The sequence below is a fragment of the Serinus canaria genome, chromosome 21, assembly GCF_022539315.1.
Source record: "Serinus canaria isolate serCan28SL12 chromosome 21, serCan2020, whole genome shotgun sequence".
Lineage (NCBI taxonomy): Eukaryota > Metazoa > Chordata > Aves > Passeriformes > Fringillidae > Serinus > Serinus canaria.
This window is the reverse complement of record NC_066334.1, coordinates 5,070,180-5,084,712: the sequence shown is the minus strand read 5'-3', so window position 1 is coordinate 5,084,712 and position 14,533 is coordinate 5,070,180. Positions and strand designations below refer to the sequence as shown.

Sequence of the window (14,533 nt, the reverse complement as noted above, 5' to 3'; positions counted from 1 at the left end):
TCTCCCCCCCTCGGGTCTGGCGCTTCCCCGTCCCTGGGGAGCGCTGCCCCAGCGCGCTGCCTTCCACCTGAAAGGCAGAGCAGAGCGGCCGCCCTCCCTCCCCGACCCCTCCCGGCTGCCCGCGGGGTGCGGGGCCCGGGGCCCTCCCGCGACAAACCGAGGGTGAAACCCCCGCGAACAGCGACAAACCCGAGCCGGGGATAAAGGAGCGAAGCTGCCGAAACGCTGGAAAAATTCTGGTAGAAACACGAGAAATACCGACAAAACACAACAGCGCAAGTTCTGTTATTTTGAAAGTTATTATTTTTAAAGTTAGGCAATCCCACCCCTCCCTGAGCCGAAGGGGGAGAGGAAGGCGAAAGAAATAAAAGGGTAAAAAAAAAAAATAAAAGGAAAAAAATAAAGACAGACTCTGGTTGAAAAGTTACGTAAATAAACATTTTTCAGATTAAAAACAAAAGCATGTCCAAACTAGGAACGTTTACAAGATGACAACTACTAACAAACTTTCTCTACCGCATCGCTATTTAGTAGTAACAATAATAATAGAATAATAATAATCACCTCTTTATGGGATGGCACCTTGATCCTTAAATATTGTCCAGTGTGTAAGGTCAGTGTGCGGAGGGTTAGGAGCGGAGAGGGCTGATTTTTCTTAAAGGGGCAGATCAGGGAAGGCTGTGATGGTGCCGGCAGAGAGGAGGGGGCAGAGATAAGTGGTCTGAGGAAGAGGATAGGACAAAAAAAAAAAAAAAAAAAAAAAAAAAAAAAAAAGGAAGAAAAAAAAAAAAGACCGAACCAGCCCGATGATGATGAATACATTGGAAAGTTTTTTTGGCCCTGGTGAGGGTGTCAGATTGAATGCTCTGTGCGCATGTGCGAAGGTGTCCAAACTGACAATGCTGGGGAGATGAAGATAGTGTGTAGCTGCTTCTGGGCTCAAGGAGGAGGAGAGGAATCCACACGCCGACACGATGAGATCCAAGGCGAGGGCGAGAAAACTGCCCAAAAGTAGGTCCTTTCTCTCCCTTCTTCCGCGTACCGGCGGCGGGGCCGGGGGCACGGAGCCGGGCCGGGGGCTGCGCGGGGCTGAGCCCCTCTCGCCCTCCCCGCGGCGGCCGCAGCCCCGCCGCCCGCCCGCCCCTGGGCGCGGGTCCCCCCGCGCTGCCCCGCGCCGCTCCGCGCTGCCCCGCTCCGCTCCGCGCTACAGCGGCCGCGGCGGGCGGGCGGTGCGGGGCCGGGGGAGAAAAGCGAAAGTTAGCTGGAAGTTGACGAAAGGGGATAGCGAGCAACTTTTTTTTTTTTTTTTTTTTTTTTTTTTTTTTTTTTTTTTTTTTTATTGAGTCGTTCCAAGTCTTGTGAAATAATATTCCCGGCTCCTGAAATAGTGGGCGCTAGAGGTCTGCGTTTGGCATCTGCCGGCGGGAGCCGAGAGACGGAGCGCTGGAGTGAGGGGGGAGAGAGAGACAGGCGGGGGGGGGAGTGGGAGAAACCCTTCTGGTCTCGGGAACAATTATCGAGGAGAGGGAAGGAAGAGAATTTGTAGCAAAAATGGATCCGCTCTCAGTGAGGGGCTTTGGAGTCGCAGGTCCAGAGGGAAGATCCTGAAGGCAGCTCGGGTGTCCCAGCTGGGGGTTAAGAAGGTCTGGGGGAGGGGAGTGTGGGGGAGTGTCTTTAATTTTTAATTTTTTAAAATTTACTTGGGGGTGGAATTGCAGCCCGTAAGTCTCGCGCAGCTTTTTCCCCTCCGTCTTCCAGCGGACCCTCTCCCGTTCGTTCTTTCTTTAGAGTGGTTTTTAGACTGGATTTTCCGAGGAGGAAGGAGAGTGTGGCTTTTGTAGGGAAGAGCGGGTCCTCTCTGCCCCCGCTCCCGCAGAGTCCCGCTGCAAAGGCTCGGGATGGTTCCTCGGTGATTCCCTGTTAGGTTCCGGTGGCAGCGCAAGATCGCGGAGCCCGGGCAGCCAGTCTGTCCTTTTATCGTTATTATTATTATTCTCATTATTATTATTACTACTACTACTATTATTTAGTTTCTGTTTCGCTCTGCCTCTGTGCGAAGTATCTGGAGCTGCAGAAGTTCCAGCGCAGTCTGTGCCCCGCTGGAAACTCCGCTCGTAGCGCTCGGAAAAGGCTCGGGCGAGCAGCGGAGCCCGCTCCGGTTCCTCGCGTGGGTTTCCACGGGAGCCCCCGCGGGACCTGGGGCCGTTCAGAGCCGGGCGTGGGGCGGGGGGATCCCCCCCAGGTGAGGGAGAGCAGCTCCCCTCTGCAAGCCCCTTCGGGGTTCAGCCTCTCCCCGCCACTGCCGAGGGGTCACGGGCGCTCCAGCGCTCCCACACGTGGGCTCCGAGGTTGATTTTGTCATTCAAGTTCGTCATTTCGGAGCCTTTCCAGGCCGCCAAGGTCAGCGAGGGCCGGTGCCGCCCCCCGGGATGAGTCGCGGTCGCCCCTTCCCGGGGAGGACACCCCGCTTCCAGGGGGGACCCCTCTCCAAAGCCAGCGCGGCTCCTGGGGCCGCTTTTCCTCACAAAGTCGCTTTGTCGCCGGGTTTGTCGCCGGCCCCGAGCTCCGGCCGCCCTTGCTGTTTTGCGGCCCCAGGCCCCGCGCTTCACCTTGGTGTCGCGACATTTTCCATAGCGATCCAGAAAGGTCCCCCTGTCCCCAAAGCGTGTCCGTGTGTCCCCCGAACACCTCCCTCGGCTCTTCGGGCACCAGCGCTGCTCAGGGCGGGATGGGTGACCCTGTACGTGGTCAACATTGTCACCCCATCGCTGGGGCGTTAGACGGGAAGTTCATTGAATTCATCCAGGGACTTTATTTTACTTTAATTTATTTTATCAATAAACACTCGTTTTAAGCGTCCCCGTTCAAATAATAACTTTTTTAGAAGTCGTCACTTATTGTTTTAGATTGTTAAAGTGAGGAATGATTTTCAGAGCTCTCTTGGCTGGAAAAGCGAAGTTCAATGGTTAAATAAGACAGAATATTTCACTTTTACTTTTATTTTCTTGTTATTTTTTTTTCCTCGCCTCTCCTTCTCTTTCTTTTTACTTCTTGAAAAGGTCCAGGGTTTTTTTGCAGATGTGCCCCGGCGGGTTCAGTGCGGGTTTTTACAGATGTGTCCTTGGTGGGTGCGATGCGGATCCTGCCGCGTTTGGGCGCGGGTGGGACCCTCCACGCTCCCTCCGTGAGCTCTCAGCGAGCTCCTGCAGCTAAAGGGCTAAAAGATTTTCGGTGCCTGGATATCTCAAGAGCTCGGGGAAGGGCTGGGAGCTCCACGGCCGGGAACGAGCCTTTCCCGGCGGCCGGAGCCGCGGCCGCGAACACGCCTGGAAGCGCCTGCTCGGAGGCTGAGCCCTGATTAAAATCAGGTGTTTAATACAATACAAGGCCCAACGGTTTATGGGGTTTCAGCCGAGGATTTTTTAGGGATCACAGTTCAAAACAGTAGTCCAGAGCTAAGGTTTCAATATCCCAGGAGTATTTATTTGCCAAACAGATTAAACACGGACACGAGTGTGGGATCTCGCTGTATTTTTCCCGGCGAGGTAGCCACAACTTCTTTCACTGCACGGGACCCCGCAGGTCCCTTCCCAGCTCTTTTCTGGCTGCTCCAGCCCCGGGAGCGGCTGCGGGTGCTGGGAGAGCCCGCACGGCCCCGGTGCGCGGCCGCCGAGCCGTGCGGGGCAGAGGCACGCGGGGCTTTAAAAACACGCTGTGCTGCAGAATTTCATTTCATTGGACAATATTTTAAGCAGATGTGAGGCTCCGCTGGGAATTCGACAATATTACCTGCCTGGGAAAAAGGGAGAACGCGTGTGCGCTGGGGTGGGAGAGGAATTCTCGGCGGTTTCAGTGCCACTCACACCGGGAGAGCGGCAGGTACCGGGGGCAGCGGAGCTGAACCGGAGCCGGGAATGGTTCTCGCTCGCTCCGTGGCTCCCGGCCGACCTGGGAGCCTTTAGAAACGGCTGTAAATCAAAACACGAGGCTCGCTCAGAGTGCGGGGAGCCGCAGCAGCCTCGGGGGTGCCGGAGCCCAGGTGAGCGCTGCCCCCGCATCCCCCGCAGGGCCGGGCTGTGCCCCGCGGCTCCGCGGGCTTGGCCACCCGCAGCCCCGAAGGGGATCAGCGGCACGGGCAGGTAGAAGGCCACGCCGTGTCCCCGGCTCCAAGGGCCTCGTCCTTCCGCGAGAAAATAAAATCTGGGGAGCGGGGAGAAGGCTCTGCAGCAGCCGGGGGTCTCGCTGCTGCTGGCACGGAGAGGATGCAGAGGGGGCGAATGACACAGGAGTTGGGCGCTGCACGCTCAAAGCGAATTCGTTTCCTTTCGAAATCCTTGAATTTCAGAGTACAGCTACAACACCAAGCTGCACACGGCAAGGCAGGATCGCAGGCTCTTAAATAAATGCTCGTGCTGGCAAACAGTGGCTGATATTTCTGCAGCCCCGTTTGCTTTTCACTGCTAGCAATAGGACCTAGGCACACTTTGGGGCCGGAGTTTTCAGGCAGCGCTGGTGCATCCTCCGGGCAGGCTGGATTGGCAAGAAAATGGTTGTGGATCCAGCCCTGCCGTGCCCGGCACAGGTTCCTCGATTTGAGGCTTCGCCTTGGAGGAGAGAGCAGGCTTCCCGTTTACTGATATTTTATTAATTTTATTTTAATTAAAACTGAAGAGACAGTGAAGGGGAAAGGTGGAGGAGAGAACGCAGAGCTGGAGTCCAAGCGCCACTTCCCGGCGCATGGCTCCGTTTGTGCTCCCACAGACGCTTCCAAAGCTGCCACGCACGGAGGAGGAAAATTTATGGCTCTTTGGGGCGTTGAGATTTTTTTTCTCATCTCCGAAGCTCTCCCTCTGCCCTGTCCCTACCCAGAGCCCCGGTCACCGGGGAGCGGCGGGAGGCAGCGAGCGGCCCCGCTGTGCCCGGCCCGCTCCCCTGCCCTCGGTGACCGGGATGTCCCCAAAGCTCTCCCGAGCGGCGGCCGCGGGTGCGGAGCCCCGCGCAGGTGCGGGGCCGCCGCCGCCGGGTCCCCACCGTGGTAGGGTCCCCCCCTGTCCTGTCCCGGATCTGTTCAATTAGGCAATTAGGGATGCGGGGCAAGGAAGGGGGGGGGGGGGGGTTGGGGGTTTATCCGCTAATTAAGGAGATGCGTAATTAGCGCTTCAACAAAAATCGCCGAGGATTTGAGATCACTTCACTCTTAATTTATTTTTTTCTTTTCCCCCCAAATTCTACAAGTATAATGTATCAATTCCCCCACTCGTCCCTCGTGGATTATTTGGGGAAAAAGCACAGAGGGAACAACTGCAGGGCACGTCCTCTCCTTGGCCTGGGCAGGAACGTGGCAAACGGGGACACCGAGCTGGGGCTCGGACGGGGGGCACTGGCTGCTCTCACCCGCGGAGCAGCAGCTCCGAGGTGCCAAAGGGATCGGGACTGGGCTCCGGCCCTGGCTGCCGGCGGTGCTGGTGGGTGCCCGAGCAGCTCGGATGAGGTGCTTGTGATGCCCATCCACGTGCGCTCACATCACGGGGCACTGGCGGCTCTGCACAGACATCCAAATTTATCAAGTGCGTCAGAGAAAGGCACGTTAGCCCAAATTCGCCAAATTCTCGATTTCACGGAATTCCCGTTTCCTGTAAAACCTCCGTGCCGGTGCAAGACGTGTCTGTCTGTGCAGAGGCGTTTGTCTGTCGGGCTGGCAGCGCACATACAAAGGTCTTAAAACACGCATTAAAATCACAGCTACTGCACGGTCACGACCCAGAATGTTCTGTGCAGAAATCGGACTGGGTCTGTACTTTATGTTTAGTTTTTTAACTCGACCACCTAAACCTGCTTTATTTTTAGGCTTTGCACTTGGACTGCTGTGTGAGTTCAGGGATGGCAGAGGAGGTCTTTAATGAGCTGGGGGGATAAAAATAAACCCAACATTTTCCTGAGGGCTGCTATTAAAAATACCTGGGGAAGACACTGATATCGGGAAAGCACAGATCTGCCATTCTGCCCGATTTTAGCCACACATTAGGGGGGTCAGAGAGCCCCGAGGGCAGCAGGGCTGGGAAGAGCCGGCCGGGATGGAGCGGAGCGCACCTGAAGCGCGCACGATCCCCGCTCCTTCTCCGGCAAAAAGCGAGGCAGGAGCTTGGATTTCACCCCACGGCAGCGCTGTAATTCATCGCTGCCGCTCGCTGCGATGATACCCCGGCTCCTCGGGCGGCTGGGAGAGTTCCACCAGCGTGGAATTCTGCCGGGATCCTCCGGTCCCGCCGCGCCCTGTTCCACCTGCCCGCCGGGCTGCGGCTCCAGTCCCGGAGGGGATGCCACGGGAATCTCCTGTGCCGCAGGGAATGGCACGGGAATCTCCTGTGTCGCAGGGAAATCGCCTCTCCAGGCACGGCTGAGCTCCTTCGTGTCTGCAAAGCAGCCGGAGATTCTCGCAAGGAAAGGCCCTGTTGAGTGAGAAGTGTTATTATTGTGATTATGGCTATGATTATTACGGCTTACGTGGTTTATAAAAGCTCGGTGCTGTTTAATACGGTGCTTTAAAGACAAAGGCCTGAGAAGTTTGCAAACATGAAGGAGGTGAGGCTCAGGAGCCACCTGGATGGTGGGGAATGAGCTGAGATCCTCCGGCAGGGCTGGGGAAGGGAGGAGGTGAGTGCAGCGACTTGTGCAGGGTCCCTGCCCGCTCCTGGTGGCAGGATCAGGAGGAGAATCTGCATTTTTCAGATCTGCTTTTTCCCTTCTACCTGTAAAATTTCCATTCTCTCTGTTTATTATTATTTCCCCCCCGTCTTGATGCATTAAAACTTCAGCTGGGTGAAATTGTTGAGTGGAAGAAAAAGCTGCATTCCCAACCCAGACCCTTCCTGTGGCACAGGGCTGATGGCACCTGGGGTTATTTGTGCCCTCCGTGGGCCAGGACAAGCTCAGGCTTTGTTTCCACAACTCGCTGGCTCTCCCCTATTACTGGACGTGTTTATTTTCCCCCCACTGAGGGATTATTTAAATGACAAACTCCGATTTAGCGCGACTCCGAATGCTGAGGGGAAACACCCAAATCTTGGCTGATAATGATTTTCTAGTGCCTATTTCCCAAAAGATATCGTTCATCCCAGGGGGGTGAGAGCCCAGCACATCAATAAATGCACGGCCACAGTGTCTGTCTGCAGCTGGGGATGGACACACCCGAAGAAGGGGATGTGCAAACACATTTGTCCCACTCTGGGTAACAGCCTGTTGATATGGCACCCCCCATCTGCTGGGTTTTCTCATCTTAAATACACCTTTTTATTTTTTTTCTCTTTTTTTTTTTTTTTTTTTTTTTTCTGGAGGAATTTCAGTTCAGGGATGTTGGAGTGGAAAAGATCTACGACCTTATTATTTCTTTTCTTTTCCTAATGGATTTTCATGCATCAGCGCTACCTCCTCACGGCTGTTTATTTTCATTTTTATTGCACTTGGGTTTGCCTTGTGCACCGTCCAAATCCGTAACGGAGTGTCCCTGTCCCGTGGAGGATTCCTTCCTCCTCTTCCCTCCCTGAGTGATGGCACCTTCTTTGCCCATAAAAATGAAATATGACTTTCATCCCTGCACTAAGTGTGCATCACGCTTCTGAATGTTCATGCCCTGGAATATGAGATTTTTTTATCTTTGGGTTGGGTTTTTTTCTGTAATTGGGAAGAAATTTCCCTGCAGCAAGGGATGTCGTGGTGGATAGGTTTGGAAAATGAACTCCTATTCCTTGGATTTCAGTGCTTCCCTGTGCAGGACAGTGGGAGGAAGGAAAGTTTCTGTTCAGAGGGTGACTGAACTTTCATCACATTCCCTAAAAGAGGTGTTTTACCCAAATTTATAAAAAATACTTAATAAGGTGGGGGTTTCTGTACCACTGAACCCACTTTTGTGCTGCAAACGAGGCCACTGCTCCTCTTGGGGAGACATTTGCCAGGTGAAAATGGACTGAGACAGCCAAATTATTTCCAGTAGGCCACAGAATAACGCTCCCATCACGGTAAATCCTGCTCTGCCCCGAGCTGCTGTGGAAAGACTTTGTGGAAAGACTTTGTCTTCTCTTCAGCACCCCCTTTTTGGAATTATAGTGGGGACAAGAGTGGGGCTGGCTGCAGCACAGCCCTCCCCAAAGCAGAGCTGCACAGGCACCAGGGGTGAGGTGTCAGCCCGAGAGAAACCAGGTGCTGATTAATTTTTGCCTCGATAGTTTTGCATCCCTCAGGTGTTTTGCTTTAAGGTCCTGTTTGGGAGGTGGGTTTTTGGGTTTTTTGGGTTGGTTTTTTTTTTTTTTTTTAGTTTTTTTTTTTTTTTTCTGCTCTGTTGTTCTTGGCTTGGCAACTCCCAGCAGAGCCCTGAGACACAATGCCCTGGCCTCAGCTATTGGGATCAATTTAGCCATCATTACCAGATAACACTGTCAGCCCGTCTGAGATCCATATTTGTTTAATAGTTAATGCTCTGGACAAAACACAGAGGGCTGGGGAGAAGTCAAACTGCCCTGAATGCTCTGCTTATTTTATATCCACTATAACTATTTTTGTCCATGAAAATTGGCTTAATTATATCAATGGAATGTTTCTTTTTCAATTCTGTAGGCAATTAGTCCATCTTGCTGGCTGCAATTTATTTTAATAAAAAAATAAACCAGTGGCGTGTTCAGTTCCTCATCCCCTGGGGACAAATGCGATTGGTGTGTTTAATTTCATTAACTACAATGCGGCCTACTGGAAAAATGTATAAAATCAGCTTTATACAGCTTAAACACTGGCATTTGAAACAAATCATTACTGCATTAGCTGTCACCCTGGTAATTCTAGAATCCAAGACAAAAATATTATAGCTGTTTTTATAACCCTCTGCAAATACACTGTTAAAATAATTTGTAATCATTTTTTAAACATGGCCTGGTGTTTTCAGTTAAAATATCTTATCACCACCAGAGAAGGTTGGCTATTCATTATCAAAAGGAGGCTTTATTGAATGATTCATAGGTTGCTTCCCCAGCAGAAAATCCCCTCTTGTCTGCCTGAAGCTTCCCTGCTTTGGAGATGGACTCTCAGCACTCAGGGTTTGGGGTTTTTTTGAACCAAATTTGTGTTGCTCCAGTTGTAATTCCAGTTTTGGGAAGGCAAGTGCAAGGAGCAGTTTCATCAGCATTCAGCTATTCTTCAAAATATTCTCCTTCATCTAAATTTGAAAATTCAGCTTTTCTTCCCATGAGACGCAGTGGGGAAGATCCCAAAGCAGCTCTGAGGTGGGAGGGAAGAGCTGAGGCTGTGCCCATCCCACTCTGAGCTCCCAAAATCAGCCCTCACTCCTGATTCTGTGAGGTTCAGCCCAGCCCAGCCCATCTGAACCCAAATTCAGCACACACAGACCCTGGCACTTTCGTTCACACTGTACTCTCCCTCCACCTGGGTATTTTTCAGATGCCACAATTTGGCCACAAAACTGCTCTTTTTGGTTTGAAAATGAATCTGTTCTCTGTGTAAGAGCACCCAGGGCTGGTTTAAGAGATGTGTAACCCATGACTAAGGCTGGGCACAGCACCCTGCCTGATCTGAGCTTAAACTGATAAAACTCAGGATTTCTGCTAAAACTCAGGAATTCTGCTAAAACTCAGGATTTCTGCTAAAAAACAGGATTTCTGCTGAAACTCAGGATTTCTGCTGAAACTCAGGATTTCTGCTAAAACTCAGGATTTCTGCTAAAACTCAGGATTTCTGCTAAAAAACAGGATTTCTGCTGAAACTCAGGATTTCTGCTGAAACTCAGGATTTCTTTTTTAAATGCAAGGCCAGATCCCTGACTCATGTAAATCAGCATCAACATCAATGAACCTAATTTTCACCAGCTGAGGACACGGCCCCAGAGATTTGTGTGCATGTGCATAATAAAATGTACAAATATGGGTCTAGAACTGCTTTAAGGGGGTTCACTTCCAGCCTCTGCAGATCAATATCTGCTGCAGAAATGCAGTTTGGCTCGGGTTGGTTTTTCTCCTTAACTTAAGGAATGATCAATTGTATAACCTCAGCATTTTTTAGACAGATTGCTATTTTCTGAAGTGGCAAGGACTTCCTTTCCAGGGGAGTAATCCACAGAGGATGGGCCACACTGGACATGAGCCATCTGCTGCCTTGCACGCACTCAGCTTTATTTATTTCTTCTCCCTTCCCCTGCTGTCATAACCAGTAGTTCATTTTCTTTGCCTATCTTTAACTTTACAGCAGCGGCACCTTGTTGGGAGCGATACCAATTTATTGTTTTATTGGTGTGGCAGGGCAGGAGAAAAATCAGCTTTATTTCCTACTCAGGATGAAATCACTTCAGGGGCACTAAAGAAGCTCAGGGCAGTTTCTCTCCTAGGTCTGGATGGCACAGAGTGGTGTCAGTGCCTGTGGAGGGTTGATTCTCATAAAATACCACCTAAACCTATGAAGAGAAAGGTGAAGAAGAAGGACTAGATTGAAACCTCGATCTTGTTTTATATATATTTCTATATTCTAAACCCTTAAACTCTAAGTTTTCCACCATGTGATAAGTTCAAGCTACACACCCATAATCCCAGGTCTAGGATTCAATTGTTGAAGCTTTCTCCAGGTCAGTGCAGTGTTCTCTTGTCAGCACAGAAAGTCTGAAATTCCCAGCAGCCGGAGTTCCAGCACTGGAGGGGTGGGATTGGGATCACAGCTCTCTCTTGGTGGCCTGGGCTCTGTGGGGTGTCAGGAAAACTGCAGGATGAGGTGGCGGGGGGGAAAGAGACTTTTCCATCCTTGCCACGAGGAGCTTTACCTGAGTTTAGGCTCAGGATTAAGCTGGGACCAGCTGCAGGCAAGGACTGGTCCCCAGCTCCAGGGCTGTGTTAGCAGAATTTCTTCTCTTCGGGCTTTCTCCTTCTCTCAGGATTTGTTGGCTGGAAAGAGATGCAGGAAGTTTGATCCAAAGTTTTGCTCTGAACATGGAAAAGTTGCAGAATGGAGCAGTGCTGGAATGAGGGCAGCTCCTGTGCCCTGTTATTACAACAAAACCAACTTGGAGCACACTGAAACAACATTACCTGCTCCAGGATGCAGGAAAAGCAGGAATTTGGCATTTCTCTGAGCTGACAAAGTAACTTTCCCAGCTTAAAACAATAATTTACCCTCAGCTGCTCCATCTGTGACATGGGAGGGATGCACTCTGTGATTTCTGGACCAGCAATGTCTCATTAATCACCTTTGTGTTGGTCCAGCTCCCACCGAGCTCCTTGGGATGATTTTGTTGAATTTGCTGCAGAAGATTTTTTCCTTTTTTTTTTGCAAGTTTCATATTTGGCTTAAAATCTTTCATTCCATCTCAGACACTAATAAAAAAAAGCTTTTGTTTACTTGTAGTCTGGCATTTTCTTTGCTTTCAGGACAGTGTTTAGTGGCTTTTATTTCATGGCAAATGGACCTTTTGGGCTCAATCATGTAAATGAATTTTTAAATGGCTGTGCTGTGAGTTCATGTAGTATAAAATCGCTCCACCATTTATTTTTTCTGTTTATAGAAAAGGACTGGTTTCATTTTATATTTTATTGCCTCAATGTGAAATAAAGAACCTGCACCACTTGCGAGTGATCATATATTTTATTTCAGAATTATCACATAGGGATAAAATAAATTTCAATCCCTACATGGCACAATAGGCAGATTTAAAAGGAGTTGATACCTCGTGGAGAACTTTGAAAAGCCTTTTGCTCAGCAACAGTTCTGCTCATGTATCCCATACAGGAGAATAAAACCAGATCTTGGTTACTTTGGGAGTCCTTAAACGTTTCCTGCTAGAATTCCCTGCAAGTCTTTAGCCAGGGAAAGTCCAGGGCAGAATTTGGTCCTTTGTCCTCTGTTCCTGATAGTGTTTATGAGGGAGGGATTTTCTCAGGTGAGCCTGCAGGAAATCCAAGTTATCTTCACTGGTGTCCTCAAGGAAATGCCTGAGGAGCTACTGGTGCTCCCTCAAACATTCAGGCATTCCTGCTTTTCCACACAGATACAACATTTACTCAGTTGAGACCTTTTAGGTGATTCCAGTGCTTCCTGAGATCATTTATTTCAGGGCTTGATGATTATTGGTATAAAAATGTGGGTGCAGCTGTGAAGCAAAGAGACACCAAGGTGTGAAAAGCCCCAGAGATTCCCTGCTGGACTCCACAGCTGCTCCAGCAGCAGGTGGGTGATGCAGATGTTCCACGTCTCCAAGTGTGTTTTTCATTTCCTCTCTTCACTCACTCTTGGCTTTTTAAGCCCCATTTCAGATAAAGAAGCATTTTTGGGTGGCTCTGGAGTCCCCAGGGTTGGTGTCACCAGCATCATCTCCAGCCACAGCCACAGAGCTTTTCCCATGACCAGGAGCCAATTCCCAGCTAAATATTGATTTTTGGAGCGGCAGTATCTGTTGCAGTAGATCAGGGGAAGGAGCCTGAGTTTAACATCCATTTATAAATCTATTTTTACCCAATGGATAGTAACCAAACAGGGTTTTTTTATTATTAAAAATCATGGTTTAGCAGTTTGGGAAACAAGTCTGGAGGCATTAACTAGAAAAAGCCCTGCTGCAGAATTAATTCCACTCAGCACCTCCTTGGTGATCCTGTGGCTGTGATATCCAGGGGGTTTCTGTTATATTTCTGTTATATTTGAGTTCTAATTGAGTTATATTTGTGTTGTATTGGAGAATTTGGCTTTTCAGGCCAGGAATGAGAGCCTGCAGGCTGGGCTGGGGGAGCTGAGCTTCTGGTGGGTCAGTGGCTCAGCCCCAGTCCCAAACCTGGAGAAGAAGCTCAGGGAAATGGCCCTGACCACTCTCCCTGCCTGAGAATTCCTGGTTCTTTACTGCAGAATCCGGAGCTTTGGGAAATGGGGTGGGTGCAAAGGGAAATAGTGGCAGGTTCCTTTGCTCTGAGCCCTCTTTCCTCTCCCTGTGAAAATCCCGAGGCTGTAACAGGACAAACTGAGGCTTGTGTCCAACCCAGCAGCAGGAACTGGGAATTCCAGGATGGAATTTTGCATTTCTCAGGATGGAATTTTGCTTTTCCCCATGTGCAGCTCTTCAGGGCCTTGAGGGAACCTTCCCCATGGCTGGGCAGCATCGAAATCTCACTGCTGGGAGCCCCAAACCTGCCAAAGGCCTTGGTGGCTCCTGGTGGCGTTCCCATGGACTTGGCAGGACTTTGGAGCAGGTCCTGGAGGCCCTGGAATCTTTGGGATATCCATGGTGTTTCCAAATAAAGAGTTTTTCCTTCTGTCTGGGTCCCTGTGCAGCTCTGGTTAATGATTAACCACGAAGGGCTGGGGTAAGAAGGATTTATCTCCATGGAAAAAAATCAGCCCTGCCTTTGTCTCCGCTTCTAAAGTTCTTCTGGTGTGATTTGGCTTTTAAATATTTGTAAATGTGCTTGTTGGTTTTGTTTTTTCTTTTTTTTTTTTTTTTTTTTAATCTGCAATTTGTAGAGTTCTGTGCCTGATTCTTCTCAAATATCCCAGAGTAATGTGCATTTCTGCCCCCTCAGAATCCCAAAATAAGTGGGATGATCCCATTCCAAGGCAATGTTTTGGTAATTGAAGACTGAAGAGACAGCCTGGAGGACTTCCATGTCAATATATATATTTTATATCTCTGTTTCTAGTTCAGAGTCACAAGTTATAACTCTGCAAGGAGTTTTATTCTTGTTTACAGAGGCAGATTCTTAATTTTCCTTTTTAACTCTCTCAAGATGAGATGTTTAAAATGAGAAAAAGCCCCCAAAACAGCCCAGTCCCAACCTGCTGATGGATCCATGCAGAGGTTAAATATTGGCAGAGTGGCCATTTAGATCCTTGTGCCTCAGTGCTTGCATTAGAACAAAAAAAAAACCAAAAAAACCCAACAACCAGCACTCTTGAAAAATTACTGAATTCTCCTTGCAGTGTCGGGTTCCAAGATAATGATGTGTCTGTGTGTGAAAATATTAAATTGCAATAACATGCAGAGTGAGTGCCTTTCTGAATGGGGTATTCAGTTCACAGCTTGGACTATACATAAAGCTAGTGAGTGACAGAATACAAATGGTGTCATAAAACATCAGGGGAATTTAGAGCCAGCCTCAATCTTTTTGATCTATATTCTATCTGTGGAGCTTCCCCCATCTATCTTTAGTTAATGAAACAGTTAAACAGATTTAATTATTTATCACTGTTTAATGTCAGGAGTTATCAAAACAGATTACACTTCCCCCCACACACTTCAAGGTATTAGAAGGACTCTCAATGTCTTCAGCAAAGTCTGGGATGTTTCCTGTGCACAGACAATGCTTTAAAACAGGTTTTTAAATGTTTTTAAGCCTCAATTGTTTGGTGACAGCAGTTGCTGAGTTTCCTTGCCTGAGAACAACTTTATTCCTGCAGCTTGGCTTGTTCCTTGCACAAACTGCTTTTATTATTCCCAGAAACCAGAGAGAAATGAGAATTCTGTTTCACTTGAGATGAGGAATGGAACAGAACGGGATAGGTCTGG

At 49.4% G+C, this 14,533-nt stretch overlaps 1 protein-coding gene across 1 annotated transcript in view; it reads left to right on the top strand.

The window, feature by feature from the left end:
* Window positions 1-890: 890 nt before the first annotated feature.
* Window positions 891-14,533, top strand: part of PRDM16 (PR/SET domain 16) — a 323,710-nt gene continuing 310,067 nt past the window's right edge. Inside the window, exon 1 of the mRNA XM_030233622.2 lies at window positions 891-1,011. Coding sequence (XP_030089482.2) covers window positions 975-1,011 — 37 coding nt within the window. The 5' untranslated portion in view covers window positions 891-974. The remainder of the gene's footprint in view (window positions 1,012-14,533) is intronic.